The sequence below is a fragment of the Ochlerotatus camptorhynchus genome, unplaced genomic scaffold (genome assembly GCF_037179485.1).
Source record: "Ochlerotatus camptorhynchus isolate MF236.1 unplaced genomic scaffold, CSIRO-AGI_Acam_v1.1 ptg000370l, whole genome shotgun sequence".
NCBI lineage: Eukaryota > Metazoa > Arthropoda > Insecta > Diptera > Culicidae > Ochlerotatus > Ochlerotatus camptorhynchus.
The window spans coordinates 284,451-306,492 of NW_027040858.1; the positions used below are offsets into that span (position 1 = coordinate 284,451).

General features: G+C 38.6%; 2 protein-coding genes across 8 annotated transcripts in view; one reads left to right on the forward strand and one right to left on the reverse strand.

The window, feature by feature from the left end:
* The window catches only part of LOC135710101 (serine/threonine-protein phosphatase PP1-beta catalytic subunit), a 204,401-nt gene that overhangs the window by 13,544 nt on the left and 168,815 nt on the right, over positions 1-22,042 (reverse strand). The window lies entirely within an intron of this gene.
* On the forward strand, positions 275-18,565 carry LOC135709983 (regucalcin-like). The gene is made up of 3 exons (XM_065232438.1): positions 275-334; positions 17,449-17,611; positions 17,677-18,565. Exons 1-3 carry the CDS (start codon positions 275-277, stop codon positions 18,525-18,527), a joined length of 1,074 nt encoding a protein of 357 aa, XP_065088510.1. The 3' UTR covers positions 18,528-18,565.

Sequence of the window (22,042 nt, forward strand, 5' to 3'; positions counted from 1 at the left end):
TATAGGTGGGTGGGTGGTTATGCAGCAATTCGGTTCAATTGGTCGGCAAAACATTCCGCAACTTAATACCATCATCTGGAACTAAGTAGCGAAATCGGGAGTGATCGGGATTTGAATGTCTTTGACGCATTAGCTCAACAGGCGGCAAAACCCAATCAGGAGCTTCTATTCGAATTAAATTAGGTGGCATCCAAAATTCGTCGATTGATTGAAGCACTTGAGCTGGCGAACGATTGAGCGACAAATTAGGCATGATGGCATAACACGAAAGAGCATGAACATGTTCATCGAACGGTGCGTTTACTCACGCATTCCACGGAAGATGGCGCTCACCGTGAGGGGGAGGGTGGGATGATTGACTAATGTAGGTAGAATCGGCATAACGAGCTTGATGCTTCCGTCTAGTATTTGGAAGAGACATGATTTTCCTTTTTATCTTCTTCAACATCTAGTCTACGACGAGAAGTGATTGGTATTTTCTTTGTCTGTAGTCTATGTCTAAGATTGTTGTTCATTGACGCGTGGTAGGGATTTTCGGTTATCTTAACTGCCAACGAAAGTCTTCGGAAAATGTGTTTAACATAATCACAACTTGGTCTAAAGGTTAATTTCTATTTTGACCTGCAAGTCACTATCCCTGGAAATCGTTAAAAGTTCTTCAGATTTCCACAGGACATCGTTTTCAAGGTATCCGAAAATAGCCTAGCAGTTAGGTATTAGCTCAGATAATTTTTAAAAGATTCCTGATCTTTGAAAACCATCAAATTTTTTATCTTACAATTGCACTGAATTTACCTTAAATTCCCTCTACGAAATCACTGAAGTTCAGCAGCCTGAGCTCGATTAACCTCCCCTAGTTGCTACTCCGTTTCATGGTCACATCAGCAATTACAGGGTGTCTACTAATATTGCTGGTATCACCTCGGGTGAGGTTAGTCTCCGTGGAAATCAAATGGAGAGTAACCTCACTTGAGGTTATAATTGTCACTTCACTAGTGACAGCGAGTCACCTCACTTCACACGACACGGAGAATAGGCCTATCTATTTAGACTATTGGAGTCTCGATGAACATTTCAAAAGGTCCAAGGATATCGCACCCATTCAAACAAACATGGGCCGGGACCAACGGCTTTACTTCCCTTCCGAAGGAAGACGTGACTAGAGATTGGTATGCCTCAGAAAAACCCCACCGACCTCGGTTGGGATTGAACCCAGTCCCATTAGGGTGAGGTTTACCACTACACCACCGACATCGAATTTTACTTAAAAATAATAAATTATTTTCTGAATTTTAAACGTTTTATTTTTTAACATGAATGCTGCTTTTTTTATGGGTATCATTTTACAACAAAAAATTTACTAGTGAATTATGTTTTTACATATGCAATTAATATGCTATGGCACCATTTTATGTTCATAACAAACAACCAAGGGCGCACAGTGGGACGAAATCAAAAAATGTAGGACATGGCTATTTGATCCTACCGTCAAAAATGTACATGTTCAAAGCAATAACAACTTGGTAGAACATTGAAGAAATGGGAAAATTCAAACAACAAAGTTATGATAAGAAAACGCTGTTTAACGTGGTACAGGTATACCACGAAAAAAGTAATTGTCACTATTGACTTCCATCGTCAATATCTAATAACAATTGAATCATACAAATTAATATAGATGGGGGCGACCCCGGCGTAGTGGTTAACATCCATACCTCTCACGCCAAAGTCACGAGTTCAAATCTCACCCCCGGACAAGTCACGAATGACCCAAGAGTGTTAAAGTGACCATAATAAAAAAAAAAAAAGCAAATTAATATTACCAATAAATGGGGAATTATCTCATCTGTATTAGTGGTATAAGGTTGATTGTTTTAATGATAATTTGTGGGAAATCGACAATGGAAGTCAAAAGTGACAGTTACGTTACATCGAGGTATACCTGTACTACCGAGTTTACTCCATTTTCACCCTATAATTTCATCCACTTGAGAGATAAAAAATGTCGTCTTGAACAAAGTTTCTATAAATGACTTCATTTGCAATGGTTCCATAGTTGTTCATCAATTTTAACAAAACATTTTTTTTTACCGGTGTATACCCCCCTTAAGCAAAAATTTTCACTACACTCAAGTCTTTTTTTCGACTCGTTTTTTTCTACGCAGTTTTTTTTTCACGGTTGACGCCGGCTGAGTCGCAATTTACACGGTACTTTTTTAACGATTTCTCGATAACGATAAAACCTCTCGACTTGATTCGATTCACATTATCCGTTAATTGCATACTTTAAAAAATTAAAGGGTTGTGTCTTAGACACGATCGCAGTATGACGTAGAACCTCGCAAAATTGATGTTTGTTATGCATTTTTGACTATTATACTTGGAAAAAAGGATGGACTTTGGATGTTCATCTAATTGCATATATAGAGGTACCAGATATGCTTTACAGTCAGTTGTTGGTAATTTACCAACATAATATCATCGGATGTATGTCTCCTCTTAAGCAATTGTTTTGAAAATTGTGGCTTTTGTTTTTACTTATAATTGTAGTTTGCTTAAAATTTATTTCCCGGAAAAAAAAGTGATCGTCAAAAGACGGGGGAGAGGGAGAGGGGTATTTTGCATATCTAAGTCTCATTCTTCATTATGTGACAGGTGATCACGCCGTGATCCACCTTTATCCGCTGTGCTAGTGCCACGCCGACCGAAGCGGTAATGAGCAGAGTCATTTTGCCATTTAAATGATCTTTATTTCTTGTGATTGTGTGGTTTACATGTATGAATTTTTTAAGTGACACAGATGCGTCTTTTCAACTTTAGTACATTTGAGATATTAATTATTATTTACAGTTCCTAGTCCTATCAGGCCTATTTTAAAGTATGACCACCTTGGTGGGATTGGTTTGATTTGAATTGGAAAAGGGAGACTACTTTTAACTACTATTTACAACTACAACTAACCTACAACTACTATGTACACCTAACCTACTATATACAAATTGCTTATCAAATCATGTTCTGATAAATTACATTTTTGTGCAAATTTAGTTTTAATTTCGTTAATTTTGGAATCTATTTTGGCAATGCCTGCCTCTTCATGTAAATTTGTTATTCTAGTGTCGAAAGGACGATCAAGAACCATCCTCAGCACTCTATTCTGAGCTACCTGAATTTTGTTCCTGTGAGTCTGTGCACATAATTCCCACACCGGAGCTGCGTAGAGGATCGCAGGTGCTACGATTTGTTTGTAGACGGCCAGTTTGTTCACCCTTGAGAGGCGGGATCTGCGGCAAATCAGCGGATACAGACACCTAACCAAGGCGGAACACTTGACTACGGTTTTCTCCACATGCGAGCGGAATAGAAGCTTTTCGTCAAACAACATCCCGAGATAGGTTACTTCGGCGGACCACTCAACCCTTGTGCCATCCATGATTACAGTACAAGAGGGAGCCGGTTTTAGTTTGGGTGATTGTCGATGGAGGAACATGATTGTTTGTGTTTTGGAAGCATTGATTTTGATTTTCCACGTGGTGGCATAATCAGCAAAGGCGTTAAGGCATCGTTGAAGTTTGTTCGTTATTTCGCGAGGCATCCTTCCTTTGACGGCTATTGCGGTATCATCTGCGAACAGGAAAAACACGCAACCGTCTCCAAGGGGAGGAATGTCGGAAGTGTAAATGCTGTAGAGCAAGGGGCCCAGCAGACTGCCTTGCGGGACTCCTGCAGGGATGGAAAACGTGTCTGAAAGACAACCATTCAACGATACCTTAAACGACCTTTGCTGGAGGTAGCTACGGGTGATTTTAACCAGATGTAATGGAAAGTTGAAGTTACAAAGCTTGTATACAAGCCCATTGTGCCAGACATTATCAAACGCTTTCTCAACGTCTAACAAGGCCATGGCTGTGGACTTGGATACAGCTTTGTTACTTCGGATGTTATTCATCACCCGCACTAGCTGGTGATTGGTGGAGTGCCCCTTTCTGAACCCAAACTGTTCCGGTAGGAGAATGTTATTTACCTCGACAAACTTGAGCAAACGATTGAGAATGAGTTTCTCGAACAATTTGCTCAGCGCTGAAAGGAGGCTGATTGGTCTGTAGCTTGAAGCTAGCGTTGGGTCCTTCCCGGGTTTGCGGATAGGTATGATTTTCGCTGTCTTCCAGATGCTTGGAAAGTAGTGCAGTTCCAAGCATCTGTTGAAGACAGCAGCCAGCAGAGAGTGAACCTTCATGCTGAGATTTTTCAACACTAGGTTGAATATTCCGTCAAACCCGGGGGCCTTCATGTTTTTGGTGCATTTCAGCGCTGAGCAAATCTGTTCCACTGTGATTCTATCCTCCGGAGGGATGGCACAAGGGGAGGAATCAAAGTTGAGTACGCATTGCTCAACCTGAACTTCGAGCGGACTTTGGATGTTGGAGCCAAGCAAGTGCGATTTGGCAATATGCTCACCAATCGCATTTGCTTTCTCCTGAGGGGTGATTATGAGCCGATCGTCATCATTTTCATCTTTTAGTGGCGGAATGGGTTTAGGGTGCGTCTTTAAGACCTTGGCAACTTTCCAGAATGGTCTGGAGCGGTCGTCCAGATTCTGGACAAGCCGCCCGAAGCTTTCGTTCCGGAGTGAGACCATTCTGGAAGCAATCTCCTTGTTCAGATCGGCCATTTCACGTTTCATCGCTTGATCTCCAGTCCTCTGAAACTGGCGTCTACGAACATTTCTCAGGCGAATTAAGAGTTGGGTGTGGGAATCAATAGCAATAAACTTACCCCTCACAGGAACTCGTCGGACGCACGCCTCGTCAGCCACGGTTATGGCTTGGTGGAGTCCCTCCAACGCTCGGTCGATGTCCTCCACGGTGTCAAGCGGCGGGTTGTCGATGATGTGCCTGTCTACCACGCGTCCAAACTGGGCCCAGTTTACGCGATGATAGTCCTTGCGCAGGCTTGAAGCAGGAGCCACGTTGCAGCCCAGCTCAGACACCACCGGTTGGTGGTCGGAACTGAGTTCGTTCAAGGCTACCGGCTTGGACAAGCCGATATTTGTCAGGAACAGGTCTAGTGTCGATGGGTTGCCCGCCGGTGAGATAAATGTTGGCTCATCCGAAAACCAAACGGAGTACAGCCCATGCTGTGAGTGGTCGAACAGGAGACGACCGTTCTGGTTCTGCTGGTAGTTCCGCCAGGCCTCATGGCGAGCATTCAGATCTCCTCCAACTACGAAGCGGGAACCGGTACGGGTGATGGTGGACAGGTCCTTCTTGAATTTAGCCGCTAGTCCACTGCTGGCGGCACACTGTCGAGGGCAGTAGACGGCGATGAACTGGACGTATCCAGTCGACGACTCCACCTCCACACCAAGGGCCTCGATGATAGTGGTGCGGATATGGGACAGAGTGTGGTATTTTATTCCTTTCTTGACGACGACCGCAACACCACCCCCCCTGGAGCTGGTGCGATCAAGCCGGATAATGTTGTGGTCAGGCAACCAGAAGCTGTCACCGGACTTTAGATGGGTCTCGGTTAGAAGGCCCACGTCGATGCTGTGCTTGCGTAGGAAGTCGGCAAGCTCAATCTCTTTTGCTCTTACAGAGCAAGCATTCCAGGTGACGATACTTAGCGGTTTAGACGCCATACTGGATGATGAACTTACCGAGCACTTGGATCTGTTCGGGCTTATTGCGGCACTTACGAAGAGCACCGGACATGTTGACGAAGATTTCCATCAGTTCATCCGCTGAGAACAGATCGGGGTTGCTGTTTTGCGCTGTTGGTTGTCTCCAGAATCCAGGGGGGGATGGAGAGCTTTGGCCAGCAGAATCACCGGAAGTTGCTTGAGCGGAATGCACCCGCGAATTCACTTGCCTTTGCTGAGGAGCACGAAGGGGCGGGAAATCCTCCGTCCGAAATGCCGGGACTTTGTCCTTCTTGCGTCCTGGTTGGTTGTTAGTTGCCGCCTGTTTTCGGATGCGTTTGAAGTCCTCGCGTTTGGAGCACTGTCTGTCGGAACCTTGATGAGCACCACCACAGTTGGCGCATTTTAACGCCACGGCTCCATCCGCAGGGCAGTTGGAAGTGGCGTGTTCTTGAGCGCAGTTGCTGCAGCGTGGCTTGATGTTGCAGTTGCGAGTGCCGTGTCCAAAGTTTAGACATCGTTGGCACTGGGTCACATCGCGATGGCCTCCACGGTATGGCTCCCATCGTACGATTATGGAGTAGATTGAGCGGATAGCCTGCAGCGCATTCAGCGTCACCGTTCCCTTCTGGAAGTGCACCAGGAAAAGACAATCCGGGTACGTCTTCACGTTTTCGTCTCTCCTCGTCATCCGAAAGACAGCGATTGGGGCCAGCTTGTACCGGTCCTTGAGTTCTTCTTCGATCGCCTTGGGATCAACATCCGGTAGACCCCTGATGACTACCTTGAAGGGCTTTTCACCGGGGATGTCGTGCGTGAAGTATTCCGCATTGGAATCCTTCAGGAATTTGACTGCGATTTCGTATTCCGCTTTCGTCCGGAGCATCACCTTAGTGCCGATCCTGCTGATTTTGTACTCAGCTGCGATGCCCAGCGATGCGAAATCGCCAATGAGCGTCTTGAGTGGCACTACCTTCACCACCAGTGGAGGAAGCTTGATTTTCGCCGCACTCGGGCCGGCAGAATTCTCGGTTTCGACGGCGTCGCCGAAATCACCGATGTCGCTGGCGTTCGTCGCGGTAACATCGTCTCGTCCGCTCGTACCATCGGACTGACCTTGGTTCTTCTTCCTCTTTTTCGTCCGCTTCACAGGGACTGGGTTGGTATTTCCAACATCGGTGGGCAGAGTAGCGTACCTATTTGAGGTAGGTACCGAGCTACCCTCACCACTGTTCTTCTTCTCCGCTTGTTCACGAAGTCGGCTCCGAGAGCGCTGTCTTCCCATCACGCGATGCGACCGACACTACTGACGACGCGACGTGCAGTATATCTGCAAACGTTTGTAACAAACTATAGATTTATCGAACAACTCGACAAAGCGAGCAAAGACCGAACTCAACTGCTTGACGTTCAAGCAGAGAATCATGAGCAGAGTCAGGAAAGCAGCGCTGTTTTATATCTTTTCAGGTTCAAGCAGAATGATGTGCAACCAAGTGGTATTCGTTTATGATGACTGGGTTTGGGGAAAACGTTTAGTTCATGAAAACAGTGCAAAAATTATCATTTGCGCATTTTTCAAAAGTTTTTAGATTAACAATTGGAAAAGTATTTATTTCATCAGATTCGTTAAGTAATATCCTATCGATTGGCGTATTTGGATTTTAATTTCATCTATAAATGACAATGTTACAGGCGTTCAAACCCTAACGCTATTTCATCACACATATTTTTTGATTTGTACCCCAGTATAGTCGACAAAGACGTAGAAATTGTTAAGCATGAAATAATGAAGAATGGCATCAAAATCATGTTTTTTTATAAATATGTAAGCTTGTTTGTCTAGGTTTAAAATCTTTAAAAACATCTAAAACAAGTATCGGACGCTTGATTTATTTTGAATTTGCAATCATAAGAATATTTCAAAGTTCAGGTCTGGATTGAAGATTTTTCTTAATACATCAGAGTCGAGAGAACTCTTCTTAGCATGAGATATCATTTTTTAAACCTTTTATCTTGATTTTTCATCTGTGATCTCTTAAAAATTCTATGTTTGCATTATCTTTATGCCCTTGGAACTTTTCACAGGATTTCTCTAAAACAAATCTCAAGAATTTCCATGAAATCATCTCAACACTTTCTCAGAGTGCGTCTTAGAACTCTTTCGGATATTCCCTTACGATTTGCTCCATAATACCCAACAAATTCTCTATAGAAGGCACTCCGCAATTTTCTTAACATTCTAAATTGGATTCGATTTATTGCCAGCGAATTCCGCAAAGAATTCTCCTGAAACTCTTCTCAGTATTCACTAATCATTCTTCTACAATCCCCGTGGAATTATCTTCGGAATCCCCTCTAAATTACGTACAGGGTGCTGCGTGACGAATTTTTGCAGTAAATTTCAAATAGTAATTTCTCATGCTTGTGCATCATGATTTAGATATATTTGGCAGCACTGGATAGCTTATACTGTTAGGTGTAAGATTTAAACAAACAATGTTGAGTAAACGTAAAAATGTCGAAACAAGAGAGCAATCTGTCAGCCGTTGTCGCTTTGTTGCGCGCCGGAGTATGCATGAAAGAAATAATTCGGTCGGTAAATGTGTCTGAAAGAACAGTGTATAATATTAAAAAAGGCTTGGGAAAGTGATAAGACGGAGCACCTGCTCATACTGCTAATAAAGCACAGAAATGGCTTACGGAAAATATTTCGTAAATTTGGGAGGAAGAAATTTGGCCCCCAAGCAGTCCCGATATCAATCCGTTGGATTATTTTGTATAGGGCGTCGTCCAACGGGATACCAATAGAACCCCTCACACCACACTTAAGTCGCTAAAAGCTAAAATCAAGGCAGTGATGACATCTATGGATCGAAACATTTTAAAACGTGCATACTGCAGCTTCCGGAAGCATCTAACTACAGTCGTCGGAAGGGAAGGCAATTTTTTTGAATAAATTTACTTACAACTTCCATATGTTGCGAAAGAAAATAAATCGCACAAAATTCATTGCTAGAATAACTAACTGGTGTATTTTTTCTCAAATATGTCATTTACTGCAAAAATTCGTCACGCACCCTGTACAGGAATAGGAATTTGAGCAGGGTTCTCTCTATTTATACTCTTTAGTATGACGCGCTTGACATAGATGGCCCACAGCGACTAACGAAGAGCTACTGATTCCAATCAATAGCGGTGCGGCTTCTTCCTCCTTCTATAGATGCTGATGTGGGCTCTAGCTGGCTGCTTGCAGGCAACCTTTCGTTGTGTAGTGGAGAACACCACCATTCACACCGCGGTGATTGAAAAAAAAAATTGTTTGGTGAGACCGGATGGAATTCAACTTTGAAATCTGTGTTAGGGAAATCGCTTTTCGTATGCGATCGGTGATAATTTTAATTATCATAGCAACAGTTGCACATTTGTGCAATTTTCAAAAGTGACATTTTGAAAAATGATGAAGTCTTAATTTTATTCACATATTCGTAGAAAAAATCCTATCGATTGGCGTATTAAGAATTAAAATCTATCATCTCTGGCTCAAAATCAGACCACTTTCATGCCGCGACCGACTTTGATTTTTGAAATTGCACCCCCAATGTTGCCTTCAAGAACATGGTATGTTAGATTTAAACATATCTAGATAGAACTAGAATTATGCGTAAAAACTTTCCTAAACAATGACTTCTCTCGATGATTTTTAGGAATTCAAGGTACGCCCACGCAAACCAACATTACCGACGGGTAGGAGAAGTCTTATCCTACCTGATGGTGATGTTGATTTGCGTGGGCGAGCCTTGACTTTCAAAACATCATTGAAAAAAGTCATTACAAAAGCTGTTACGCCATAATTCCAGCTCTATCTTGATATGAGAACTGACATCCGATTGATGACCTTGTCAAATGTCCAAAAATTACTCTTTTATAAATTCATGGTGGTCCTGAAAAGGACCGTTTTGTCGTGATGGTTGAGTAATATTGAACTATTAGAGTGTTAAACACAGATGGGGATGGCGAGCTGTATGTTGTTTGGAACGGGGGTGATGCGCTTGACATAGATGGCCCACAGCGACTCACGAAGAGCTACTGATTCCGATCAATAGCGGTGCGGCTTCTTCCTCTTTCTATGGATGCTGATGTGGGCTGCAGCTCGCTGCTTGCAGGCAGCCTTTCGTTGTGTACTGGAGAACAATGTTCAGGCCAGCCTTGATAGCTAGCTGTTTGCGGGGAGCCTTTCGTTGTGTACTGGAGAACACCACCACTCACCATGCGGTGATTGAATAAACACCGTTTGGTGAGACCGGATGGAATTCAACTTTGATATCTGTGTTAGGGAAATCGCTTTTCGCAGGCAATGATAATTTTAATTAGCAGTTAACAGTTGCACATTCGTGCAATTTTCAAAAGTAACATTTGAAAAATGATAAAATCTTAAATTTAACAGATGCGTAGAAATTTTTTTGATCGATTGGTGGTAAAATTATTGAAATTGGTTCAGGTGCAGCTGAGTTATTAGCGTTAAAAATCTTTCATAATTTTGATACATGTTCCATTTTTGGTTTTCACAAAGTGTACCCCCATATAGAAATCACAGACGTAGTCCTACGTCAAAAAACTATTCTTTGAGTTTTCTAAAAATGAAATTATCCCTTGTAATTTACCTCAAAACTTCTTTGGAAATTTCCTTAGAATTCCTTTCGAAAATTCCTTCGAATTCCTCTGGAATTACCCTCAGAAATTGAATTGAAATCGTTTCATAGTCCCATTTGGATTCTTCTTATTCTCTAGGCATTCGATTCACAAGTACCTTGGAGTAGAATTCTCAGAACTCTCTTGGAATTACCTTGGGATCTTCCTGAGAATTATGTTGGTAATTTTCCATGAATCCATGGCTGGTAGCTGTCAAAAAAAGTGATTTTAGTGACCATGTTGAAGAAATAACTGACTAAATAGTGACTTATAGTTGAAAAAATAGTGACTAAAAAGTGACATAATTTAATATATTTTTGGTAAGGATATTTTAGAGAAAATAATGGTTTAAAATACAATCCAAAACGAAATCCAAACAAGCATTTAATTTTTCTCTTTATTTTCATTCACACTTTAAACTTTATAGATCAACAGTGGATTTATCTTCAGTAACAAATAAATTTAAAAAAACAGAGGCTTGAAATGTTTTAAATTTGAAATTGAAATAATAATTTCTATGGACCTCATTCCAAGGGAGTTCTGGGGAAAAAAATCTTTTAGAAAAACATCAAATGCAATGAAGTAATGAAATTGGGTTGTTAGCGGAATGCTTAAATAAAACAGCAAAAGGTTATCTTCCATTTAATTCCGCTTAATTAATTTTGGTATCCATGACAGATACGCATTTCGACTACAATGTGCAGTCTTCATCAGTGTCATTCCCACTAAAGAACTTTTCAAAATCTAACCCCCTTAAGTACTCATCCCCTAGCCTAGGGCCCTAGGTATAAAAGTCAAGATCACAGGTATAAAAATGAAACTACAATGTGTTGAATCGGAACCTACCTAACTAATTAAAACCAAAGATTTAAGTAAACTAAAGAAGAAAAATCTATTCAAATCTCTAATAAGGAAAATCCCAAAGGCTTGGTAACCATCATATTAAAGTAATAAAATTGGGTTGTTAGCGGAATGCTTAAATAAAACAGCAAAAGGTTATCTTCCATTTAATTCCACTTAATTAATCTGCTTTCAAGGTAGTTATGAGGAATTTTAGATTTCATGTGAAGCCTGATAGTTTTGAGTAGAATTTCAAGAAACCCTGAACTGAAGTCAAAGTAATTTTCTGATGAAAATTCTTAGGAATTTCTGAGGAGCACAACTCCTGTGAATTGCAAAGGAAAATTCTAAGAGCATTCTGAGGATATTTTCATAAAGTTTGTGGGAGAAAACACGGAACATAAGTCCTTGGAATTTTTTTGAAAATTCTGCAGTGCAGGGTGGCCAGTGAATTTTCATTTTGAAATTCCTGGTTTTTTCCGGTTTTCCCGGTTCAAATCTTAAAAATTTCCCGGTTGTTAATATTCAACAAATAACTAACACATTTAAAAAAAACGTGGCAAACTGTAAATTTTCGGAGGTTATTTGTGGGAGTAATAAAAGTAAAATTACAGATAGTATTTGGTCAAACTTGATATAAATGAGAATTAGAGGAAATTGTTAGGGATATCGGATAAAGAAAATGTGTCTTAACTTCGTTATCTATACTAACATAAATATTAATCTTTCAGTACTCACGCTGATGTACAAAGTTAAAAACGAAAAAAAAAAAATGTGAAAAACCTACTGACGTTGGAACTTGCTCAACGTGAAACTAAACATGGTTCATTAAATTCAATACCCACGTCAAATAGACCAATACTTGAAGAATATTACTGAAAGGTAATTTACTGAAGCAATTTACTGAAAGATTAAACAAATGTGATTTAAGAAGATTCCCAAGATTCTGGGGCAACTTGAAGAACTTTTCTTTTTTTCAAAATTTGCAATGCAAGATTTGGAGCAAAAATATTTAAAATGTGAGATCACAAATTTGAAAAAAAAAATACTTATGAGTTGTGGAGGCATTTTAAGGGTTATACAAATTAGAGAACAATCTATAGAATCTTGTGGACAAACCCTATTTTTTTTTAGTATAATTCAAAAGTTGAATAATTGAATAAAGTGTTGATTTCAAACAAATATTTAGGAGGATTCTGAGCAGAATTCCATTATTATTCTGACATGAAGTCCTTATATATTTTTAGAAGAGTTTTTAGGGATTTCTGTGGAAAAGAATGCAAGTTCTAAATTAAATTCTTAAATAATTTTAGTTTGAAACCTTCTTAATAACCTAAGAATTTAATTTAGAACTTGCATTCTTTGTATCGTAGGAGTTGGGAAAAAGTTTAAGGAAAATTCCAACGTGATTCTGAGAAGATTAGTATGGGGATCGTAAGGAACATGACAGATAAATTTCAAGAGAATTATTATGAGAATTCAACAAGAAACAGAGTTCTAAGAGTGTTCTGGCGATACCCTAGTGCGAAATATTAATTACAAAGCTAAAAAAATATGATTACTAAAAATGCTGATCTTTAGAAAGAAATTCTTTAAAATACACCAAGGGGTTCCTAAAAAAAAATTGTGAAAGATTTCTGCTGTTTTGAATAGAGTTAAAAGAAAAATGTTAAAAGAAGTTCAAAGGTATTAAAGTCTCCGAATAGGTTCAAGGGAATTCTAAGAAGGATTCCAATCAAATTATTAGAAGAGGTTTCAAGGAAATACCAAAAGAATTCAACTGTAATTATTACGCGGAGTGTTTTCTGGTTTATTTCAGAAGAATTCTATGAAAATTCAGAGCAGAATTCCAAGTTAATTCTGGAATTCATACCATAAGAAACCCTGGAAAAGAATAGTTCAGTTTCGGTTTTTACAAATATTTGTTTCCAAAGTCCAGAATCTTCAATATTTTCTTTTAAGATCCATGCACATTACATCCGAAATTGAAACGATAAAAATCAATTTGAAATATTGCTGAGTGATTAGATTCTAAAAATAAAGACTACGACGGGAAAATTATGCAGCAAACAGAGCAAGACATTCATTTGGCAAAGAATTACTCTGTTTTAATGGTTTCTTCTGAAATTCTGGTGTAAACATTTGTTCTTACATGGTGTGATTAATTTATTTTTCCCGGTTCTCTCGTCGAATTCCCGGGTTTTTCCCGGTTTTCCCGGTTACTTTTCAAATTCCCGGATATTTCCCGGTGTTCCCGGTTTGCTGACCACCCTGCCAGTGTCTTTCTGTGAAGTTTTCGAAGTCTTTTTTTCTAAATTTCTGAAACTTTTGTGCTTCTGAAATTTTTATGGAATTCGACCGAAATAATGAATATAGTTCTATGATTTACTAATTTAAAACTTCTTCAATAGTCTAGACTTTCCTGGTGTTATTAAATCTGCCTAAACGATTACCGAATTTCTTTAAAGTTCTTTAGACTGAAATTAATTGATTTGTATTCTAACCATTATAAACGTTCACTTATCTATGTTACCAGAAGCTCTCTAAATTTGTTTGTTAATCCGGCAAACTTTTTGCTATATATTAAAAATTCCCTGACGATTTCGTATCAATCTTAAAATTCTTGGAATATCCCATAATGCCACGGAATTCCTGATAAGTCGCTGCAAATTTGCTCAAGTTAATGGGATTATTCTGAAGCTATCTGATCGTCCTCAAAGTACTCGGAACTTCACTGAATATCATAAGTTGTCGCATTTTTTTAAATTAATTCTCTAATCAACTTAGCTAAATTTTCGCATTTTTAAATGTCCTTGAAATCTTCATGATATAACACCCTTAAAATACTCTTACGTTTTCCGGATGATCATATAATTTTTATCACGTCCCAGAAATTCTCTAGGAGCTTTACTGAGGTTTCTACAACTTCCTTGAAATTATTTGAACTGCCCTTTGATTTTCTGATCTGTCTTGATGTTCTCGAAGCTTCCCTGAAGCTCTCACTTATATTGAAGATAAATTTCCCTGAAATTCTTTGGACTTCTATGAAGTTCCTGAAATATTTCTAAAGTTTTTAAAAATTCTCTGATGGTCTCTGTCAGGGATGGAAAATCATTTACATTCATTTCGTGCATTCATTTGCCTCACACTTTTGTCATCAACAGAATTCCGTAAAATAATGTATGAGGCTTTTATAGGCTTTAATATTAGCTACATCTTTGGTAAACAACTCAAATCAGTATCTCTTATGCATGATGAATCAGAGCGATAAGAACCCACCATTGTTTTCCAGTGAATGTAAATTGCATTAACTGAAAAACAATAACATGTTCTGCCAGCTCTAGTTCGTCTTGCATAAGAGATTCAGATTTTAGTTATTAACAAAAGTTGTAGTTAATATTAAAAGCTACAAAAGTTTCATACATCATTTTACGGTATTCTGTTGATGAAAAAAATTAGAGGCAAATGAATGTTAATGAATGCACGAAATTAATGTAAATGATTTTCCATCCCTGGTCTCTGTACTTCCCTGAAATTCTAGAAACATCTTAAGAGTTCCTTTTTTCTAAATTTACGATTATAGATCATGTTAACTGCTCTTAAGATCGAAATTCCCCAAAGATCTCTAGATTTAGCTTTTCTGAGGTGCTTAGAACATCTTAAAAATTTGCACAATACCCCTCAAGTTTTCTATATTTCTCGAGTTCGCTTAACACCTATGATGTGCTCTGAAATTCTAGGAACTTCATAAAAGCTTCTGAAAATTTTCGGATGTTGAAAGAACTGATTTAAGGATCTTAAAGCTTCCAGTAAGTTCCCCATATTTTCAGTGTGTTAACTTCCCCGCAGTTTGTTTATGGATGTTTACTGAAATTCTCAGCATTTCCTTTCATTCCTCAGAACTTCTTCAAAGTTCCTACAATGTGTTGGGACTGCAATGAAGATCTCTAATCTTTCATAGAGTTAATTTATTTATTTAAGTTTTGGGTTTTCGCTCAGTACTCATATGCGACTAGACTACCATGCGTCTCCATTGATTTATAGCGACTGTAACATGGTCACGGTGCATGGTAGTCTAATCGCATAGGAGTATTGAGGGAGAACCCAAGAAAACTTCAAAAAAATATATCACCAAACCGAAAAAAAAAACACCGCTGATTTTTTGATATGTTGTGTAAAAAAACCTAAATTTTGAAGGAAAAATTATAAAAACATATTGTACTTCTGTCTACAAATGATGAAAACTTTACAAAAAAAAAACAAATACAATCAATGTTTTTTAATAAAAAAATCATTTTTTTTTCAAAATCATTATATTTTTCCTAAAACGTATTTTTAATAACCTTTCATTTGGTATTTTGATCATTGAAATCGGCTCAGTGGTTTGCAAGTTACGAATTTTTGAAAATAGTTATTTTCGATTTTTGGATCACCCAAACAAGGAAATGGTCACCCTAATGACAAAATATAAATAAAAAACGTGTTTAATATTTTGCGATAATGAACAAAACTAAATTTTTTTTACGAAAATATGAGAACCCAGGGTGCCCAGTGAATTTTCATTTTGAAAATCCCGGTTTTTTTCCCGGTTTTCCCGGTTCAAATCTTAAAAATTCCCGGTTGTTAATATGCAACAAAAAAAAAATGAAATTTACTGAATGGATAAAAAAAATGTGATTTAAGAAGATTCCCAAGATTCTGGAGCTTTGAAATTTGCGTAGAGTCTGAAACTAGAACTTTCCTTCAAAATTTGTGATTAATAGCATGCTTCGTGATGCAAGATTTGGAGAAACAATAATTAAAATGTGAAATTTTGAATTTTTTTCAAGATCACAGATTTGAAGAAAAAAAACATCATACTTATGAGTCGTGGAGTCATAATTGTCACGCTCTGAGACTTGGAAGCATTTCAACGGTTATAACAAATTACATCAACAATCTGTAGATACTAGCGGACAAACCCTAGAATTTTTAGTAAAATTTAAAATAATTCAAAGTGTTGATTACAAACAAGTATTGAGAAGGATTCCCACACAGTTTTCGAAGGAGAAGAGCAGATTTCCAGAATTATTCTGACATGAAATCCTTAGAAATTGTTGGATGAATTTGGAAGGATTTCGGATTTAGATTTAAAAAGGAGTTGTGAAAAACAAAACTTTGCAGAAAATTCCTACGTGATTCTGATGAAATTTGTATGGGGATCGTGAAAAAAATGACAGATGAATTTTAAGAAGAATTCCAAGAAAATTATTATCAGAATTCAACAAGAAACAGAGTTCTTAGAAATTTCTGGCAATAATTTCAACCCTAGTGCGAAAGATTTATCACAAAACTCAAACAAAATTGATTGCAAAAAATTTGCTGATAATTAGAAAGAAATTCTTTAAAATACTCCAAGGGGTTTCTAAATAAATTCAGAGCAGAATTCCAAGTTATTTCTGGAATTCATATCATGAGAATTTTGAACAATAAAAAAATTAAAACCCCGGAAAAGAATAATTCAGTTTCGGTTTTTACAAATATTTGTTTCGAAACTCCAGCATCTTCAATATTTTCTTTTAAGGACCATGCACTTTACAACTAAAATTGAAACGACAAAAATCAATTTGCAATATTGCTGAGTGATTAAATTCTAAAAATAATAAGACGGTAAACTGAAAAAAATATGCAGCAATTAGAGTAAGACATTCATTTGCTAAAAGATTACTCTGCTTTAATGGTTTATTCTGAAATTCCGATGTACAAATTTGTTTCTATGATATGGTTAATTTATTTTCCCGGTTCTCTTGCAGAATTCCCGGGTTTTTCCCAGTTTTCCCGGTTACTTTTCAAATTCCCGGATATTTCCCGGTATTCCCGGTTTTCCCGGTTTGCTGGCCACCCTGAGAACCACTACATCGTTTTGCTATGGAATGACTGAATTATCGAACAATGAAAAAGCCGTCCCTGGATAACGAGCTCTAATCTGCTTTTTTTCTTTTACCTAAGGAAGGTAGCGTTTGTGTTTAAAAAACAAACATCACTACCCACCAATAGGTAGATGCTTTTCAAACAAGACATGTTTCGTTTGGAGTGGCAGAATAGCAGTAGCTGAGAAGCATTCAGATCGGTAGCACCTGTTCAATTAGTTTTATAGATGTTTCTTCAAATATCACTTAATCTGCACCAACGTTTGCTGTTAATATCGTGTATTTTAACATTGACCAACAACGTAAGATCCTAAACTCCAAACACACTTGTGAAGTTCCTAAATCGATTACTGTCATATACATCCACAGGCCCATTCATACTACGTTGAGCAGCTTCCGAGCCCCCTTTCCACGGTGGGAGAAGGTCCCGTCTGGGACATCGACAGACAATGTTTATTCTACGTGGACATTGGTGAGGTGGCCATCCTTCGTTATGACTACGCTAAAAATGAGACCTACCGAGCCACAATAGGTAAGATATTTTATTAGATCAAATAGAATATTTTAAATCACTTGTTTTGCTTGTACCTACAACAGATGGCACCCCTACCAACTTTACGACCATTTCGGTTATCATTCTTATCCAGGATAATCCGGACCACTTCGTACTGGGAACGGACAACAAGCTGAGTCTGGTTCAGTGGGATGGACTTTCGAAGAAGGCCACCTTTGTAAAGTTCGTTGCCGATTTGGGTGAGTCGGAAAGTAATGTACGGTTCAACGATGGGAAGGTGGACTCACACGGACGGTTGTATATTGGAACCATGCTTCGAGAATCACTGGGATTGAACCTTTTCGGACCCAAAGAAGGCAAATTCTACAGATTTGATGGACGGGTCGGCGGAGGTTTTTATGTTCAGCGAAATCACGTCGGAATCTCCAACGGGCTGACGTGGAATGATAAGCTGGGAAAGATGTATTTCATAGATTCCATGGCGTGGAATGTGAAACAGTATGACATCGCACCGAGCGGGGATTTGTGCCATGAACAGGTTTTGTTCAGTTTTGTAGATAATGGGAGAATTCCTAGGTTCTTCCCCGACGGTATGACAAGCGATGAGGCGGGAAACTTGTTTGTAGCCACGTGGTACGGCTCTCGAGTGTTCAAGATTAACGCAAACGATAGAAGAATTGAGCAGGAAATATGGATTCCTGCAACGCAGGTCACCTCGGTGGCATTTGGAGGGCCAAAGCTGGACGAGTTGTTCGTAACCACATCGAGATCGGATTTTTTCGACAGTCAACTGCAACCAGGCACGGTTCCGAGCAGACCACCCGCCTCAGGAGCACTGTTCAAGGTGAAAGGATTGAATGTGAGGGGTAGTCCGATGCATAAGATGATTCTGGAGGATGAAGACAATTTCTTAGATTTTGCACAATGTAATTAGGATAAATGTAGGACAATGAACTAAATTCAATAATAATAAATTTTTACATTGTTTCCATGCCCAAACATCTCTCAAAACAGCAGTAAATATTTTTGGTCAGGTTTGTGCCCTAGTTACTCCTCTGTGCGAAAGAGATGAACTAGCCATATGGCTAAAAATCTCTATTAGGCCGGAACAATCTATTTCATTTGGGTATGGATACTCGCTTTGCTAGATTTTATTATGTTGTAGAATATCACCTTGTTCTTTTACAGAGTTTTTACATAAATTTGAACTAGACCGGTATGCCAGGTCCTTGAAATCGGATCAGCCAGTTTCAGTTGTTGAAAACGGATTTTATGTAACTCATTCCTAATCTTGTTTGGTAACTCACTAGGTAAGCCGTCTTTAATCAGATTGATCCCACGCAAAATGCGCAAATCTTCGTCTTATTCCAATCGGGTTGCTTCCCAGTGATGTCACCTGGAACGAAAGCGAGCAACAAACGAGCACCCTGCGTTCGGTTGTGATGCTCTGTCTATTCGTTCAGCATCTTTGAACCGAACCGAAAGATTACACTTGCACACCCTCCGTTCGGTTTTCGTTTTGCAAACATAACCGAACTATACGTTGAACGAGTGCAAACGGACCGAGCGAATGGGCGAAACGAACCCTTCGTGTGTACGTAGAAAACGCTTCGTGTAGGTTTTTTCGTAGGCAAAACTAACGAACGGTGCGTGCAACTTTTCGAACGGCGTTGATGTACGGCACAGAAAAAATTAAACTTATAGAAAAATTAAAACAATATTATAGCGAATTTGTTTATTATTCAGTTCCAAACTTGGATCGGGTATCAAGATCGGCTCTGCTTGTTTCCGACAAACGTCAGCTTGATTGTTTGTTTTTAAAACCTACCTCAGGTTCAGGTTCGCACTGATAAAAAGTTCGGTTTCACACTGGTTCCAACCCCGATAATAAACAAATTCGCTATTAGATTGATGTGAATATAACATGTATAATGGGGTGTTTACATCTGTGCGGATTTGCTAGCGCTAGTGTACTAGTCAACTAGCATGAATTTCAGTTGCTCTTGAAATTTCATGCTGGTAGACGCAAATGCCTTGTTTACATTATGCTGGTGAGCTTTTTTGCTAGCAGCTGGCTCATTAGCGCTAGTGGAATTGCATAAGTGTAAACACCCCAAGGAATAAGTGTATATAAAACTGTTCGGAAACAGAAATACGTTGTTAGTTAAAAAAAAATGTCCCCACCATCCGTATCTTCTACACGGTAAGAAAAAAGTACCCAGCGGACAGTTCACTTTTACCTATTTTTGACTATTGTGTCTCCTTTTCTCCTTCTAATGTTGGCAAAAACGGAGGAGCAAAATCACCTAACTAGTAGTAAAGTGTGGGAAGCCATGGTTGAGTATAATCATAGTTACCTACTTTTGGGTACAACTAACATATTTTTGGGTAAAAAGAGAGTGAATTTTCCATACGAATTGCACACAAGTAAATGAAAACTACTTTGACCACCTTTACCTACCTTTGTCTTCCTGCACGGAGAGGAAAAAGCATCCAAAATTAAATAGTTTTCCCTCAATTCCCGGGTTCATCCCAATAACCCAAATTTGAGTAAATTGCATATAAGGTGATTCAAGAGACGTTTCTCAGTGGAACTGACAGCTAGAAATCTGTTTGTGATCTGGTGTTTATGGTGCTGAATGTTAACATAAAAAAATGCAAAAATTCATATGAGAATAAATTGCCAGTACTACTGTGATCTATCAAAAGTTCTTGGTAAACAAAAAAGTCAGCTGATCGCAACTGTCTCGTGGACAGCCTTAAAATAGTTTCCATTTAACACCAGCAAAAAAATACTTACTCTCAAGTATATTCTACCCAAAATTTAGTTAATTTTACGTAAATTTGAGAATATGAAATTTACCTAAAAGTAACTTATTGGTCTGAACTATATCATTGGGTCGAATCTCTCGTTCCTTTTTTGCCAACAATAACGGGTGCAACTGAGAGACTCAACTCAAAATTAAGTAAAAAGAACACACATTTTGGGTGATATTTTTTCTCCGTGTGCACTATAGTGCTGAGATGGGTGAAAAAAACTTACTTCTGGGTACCTTTTTCTTACCGTGTTAATACAGTTACAAAAAATACTGTCTAAATTGTCTAAGCTCCTGTGTAGGTAAGGTGTGTTTGGTTTTAAGCTATGAATTATGAATTGTTGCTTATTTCAAGAACAATTTTAGCCACAGCAACAGACCAACAATGGCTCCGTCTAAACGGAAATTAACGGAGGATGACGTTATATTCACATCAATCTAATATTGTTTTAATTTTTCTATGTACGTTTAATCTTTTTGTGCCGTACAACAACACCGTTCGAAAAGTTGCACGCACCGTTCGTTAGTTTTGGCTACGAAAAAACCTACACGAAGCGTTTTCTTCGTACACACGAAGGGTTCGTTTCGCTCGTTCGCTCGGTTCGTTTGCACTCGTTCAACGCATAGTTCGGTTATGTTTGCAAAACGAAAACAGAACGGAGGGTGTGCAAGTGTAATCTTTCGGTTCGGTTCAAAGATGCTGAACAAAGTATGAACGCGTTCAAGCACATCACTGCTTCCAAGAACCATTTTCATTGGGTCGTTATCCAACATTGTTACGATGTACCCAACCCACCGTAGTCGCCCGAATTTTGCATTCGATCTAAATTTCTTAACTTACAATGCTGCAATGCTACTTAATGATTCAATTATTTTCTACAGTGATTATACAATGTTCGAGCTAAATCTAATATTTTCAAAATTATTTTAAAAATTTTAGAAGCGAGACCAAATCAGAAACGATTTAGAAAATTGAGGAGACATTTTTTAAAGCAGATTCAAAACTCAGTCGAATAAGTCATAAACATGTTTATAACTGAGTCTAAACTTTTCTGTTATGTTATTCAATCCTTCTTAAAGTTATCAAAGCTTTCCTGAAGTGATCCAACATATCCCGAACCTAAGGCTTTAAAGAATTGGTTTCGCATTTTCTGGAGTAAGGCCACATTAGGTGAATTAATCTCTTTCCTTAATGAATCCAAGGTTTCCTGCATTGATTCAACTTTTTCCTAACTGAATCCAAACTTTGACCAAACGAGTTTGACATTTTCTTAAGTGAGCTCCAAATTTTTACTAAACGCTGCGGCATTTGGCAAGGAGACAATCTTGTTTAGGTCATCTAGCTGTCCTAAAAGCGTAGAAAGTTTTCCGAAGTGAACCGACACTTTTTTAGCTTAAATTTTCAAAACAAAGTCCAACTCTTTCAGAACTGGTTCAATACCTTCCTTAGGGAGTCCAAACTTTTCTGTTGAGTGATTGAGTTTTATTTAATAATATTCTGAGCTTTCCTTAAGTGATTTAACTAACTTTTAACATACATTCCGCTCCCCTAGACCTCTTCATCGCCTCCCTTAGCTCAGTCGGTAAAGGCGCAGCTGCAAAGCAAGACCATGCTGGAGGTGGCTGGGTTCAA